At 58.1% G+C, this 2,259-nt stretch overlaps 1 protein-coding gene across 1 annotated transcript; it reads right to left on the bottom strand.

Annotated features, from left to right (window-relative positions):
* Window positions 1-811: 811 nt before the first annotated feature.
* Window positions 812-1,186, bottom strand: LOC148935706 (uncharacterized). The gene has a single exon (XM_089081150.1). It carries the CDS (start codon window positions 1,184-1,186, stop codon window positions 812-814), a length of 375 nt encoding a protein of 124 aa, XP_088937276.1.
* Between the last annotated feature and the right edge of the window lie 1,073 nt (window positions 1,187-2,259).

Here is a 2,259-nt window from a genome sequence, read left to right as displayed (position 1 = left end):
AAGTGTGAGACTCGGGCCGCTGTAAACCACGACCACTTACCCACTAAAACCTCATGGGTGCCGTCCAAGGCACATAGTTGGGGCGATCGGGGAACACTAGCAATATATTTCCCGATCGCCCCGTGCCCGCGCGCTATTTAAGGCGCGCTCCTCCCAATGGGGGAGTTGCCCTCTCCCCCACCATGCTCCTTAAGAGAGGTGGACTACTTTCCCCCCAATTGAGGGGGGGATGAGGAAGGGTGGATGGCAACAACAATCGCGTGCGCGGGAGAGAAAGTCCTAAGACTAGAGGGCCCCGTTCCCGCGCAGATTCCCAGGACTGAGGTACAATGGGGCCGTCGTGAGTGCGGCCCCTCCTAGCGCCGGGAGTCTTCTCTGGCTCGGCCATTGGTAAGGTCTAGCCAACTAACCAACCTATCAAAGGGGAGGGGGGCTACTCCCCTCCCCCAGGAGGGTCATTCATCTAATAAGGGGAACTGCTGACGCCGTTGTAGCCGGCACTGCAGTCCCCCCTTCCTCCCCGTCTGGGGCGGCCGTCGGAGGGAGGTAGTTCCTCTCCCCCCTGCGCCGCTCCGCTTCTTCTTTCTGCGACATAACATTCGCAGAAAAAGGAGACCTCCTTCCAAACATTCTCACTGCCAATCATGTTCTCAATTACGGCCGGCAACGAGAAGTTATTGTTCACTGGGGCAAAGGCACCGCGCTTACCATCCCAGGCAATACATTTCTCGAATGTGTGCTGCGTGGTGTCCTTGCCCGCCGCACAGTGCGAGCACTGTGCCGTGCGCTTCCTTCCAATTCGATGCAGGTATCAGCCAAAACTCTCATGGTCGGTCAGCACCTGCACCAACTGGAAAGATAAGCTCCCGTGAGCCTTGCTGAGCCATTTCTCGAGGCAGGGCCGGATGGCCTCCACAGTCCGGGCACTTGTGACGCCGGGCTCATGCAGCTGGGTTTTCCAACGCTCCATCCAGCGCCGTACTTCCTGGCATATTGGTTCCACAGTCTTAGTCGTAGGGACTGTTCCCCGGACTTTTAGCTGGCGAAGATGCCAATAAACTTCGGCGTTCCTTGCCGTCAGCAGGTCTACAGGGGGCGTCCCGGCCAGGACCGTAGCCGCCACATGCGATACCGTCCTATAGGTCTTCGCCAGGTGCAGCGCAATTCTGCACTGCGCCTGCCTCATTAGACGGAGGCTATGACGGTTCTTCGCCAAGCGATGGGCCCATATCAGTGACCCATGTAGGGCCACCGAGTGGACGGTGTGCGCATACAAGCGTCTTATTTTGGCGACCTTCGAGATTGGATAGGAGGCGGCCGAGCCTGTTAGCCACCGCCTCCATCCTGGGGGTCAGGCAGTAAAAATACCATCCAGAGTGAGGTTCAAGTACTTAAAGTAGAGCCCCATCTTCACGGGGACTGTTCCGACCAGCACCCTCGCGGGGCGGGGGGGGGGGTGGAGGCGGCCCACGGAGACCATCATGCACAAACATGACCTCCGTCTTGTGAGCCGCCACCTTCAACCCTAAAGCTGCCCGCTGATCGCGCGCACGGCCTCGCTGGCCGCCGCCAGGGTATTCCCCCAGTTATCCCCCCGGCCACTAGCGTGTTATCTGCATAATAGATGACGTGGCAGCCAGGGGGAAGGGCAAGCTGCAATATCCTGTTGTATGCGAGGTTCCAAAGCAGAGGCTCCAGTACGGACCCCTGCGGAACCCCGCGCGTGACACCCCTTTGGTGTCGGCGTCGCTGGCATCAGCGAACTCCAATATCCTGTCGCGAAAGCCGCCTAGCACCGCTTGGAGATAATTTGGAAGACGGTGGTACTGCTCCGCCTCCCTTATCCTGTCCCAGGGGAGGGAGTTGAATGCGTTGGATATGTCCAACGACACCAGCAATGCAACTCCCCCCTGCAATAATGGTCTCCGTGATGGATTTGACGATCAATCGCGTCAATTGTCGATCAACACCCCTCACAGAAGCCATACTGATTTTCCGTTAGGTTTCGGCCACTTCCGGACAGGTGCCGGACGACGCGGGCAGCGACTCGAAGAGTTTGTCCACGTCGTCCAGCAGGCAAATCGACCTATATGCCGAAGGAGCGTCCGGCAGCTTGCTTCGGATCAAACTTGCCCTCCTCCAGATACGGAGGAATGTCTCCTCTTTAAAGCACCTGTTGAACAGGTGCGGGATGGGTGGAGACCAATCGTCCCTACCAGGAAAAAGGATCCTCATCATCCTGTTTAGGAGGTGTCTCAA

This window comes from Pogonomyrmex barbatus, unplaced genomic scaffold, assembly GCF_055798465.1.
Source record: "Pogonomyrmex barbatus isolate J1 unplaced genomic scaffold, ASM5579846v1 scaffold4, whole genome shotgun sequence".
In the NCBI taxonomy this organism is placed as follows: Eukaryota; Metazoa; Arthropoda; class Insecta; order Hymenoptera; family Formicidae; genus Pogonomyrmex; species Pogonomyrmex barbatus.
The sequence above is the reverse complement of the archived record's forward strand: the minus strand, read 5'-3'. Positions and strand labels throughout refer to the sequence as shown.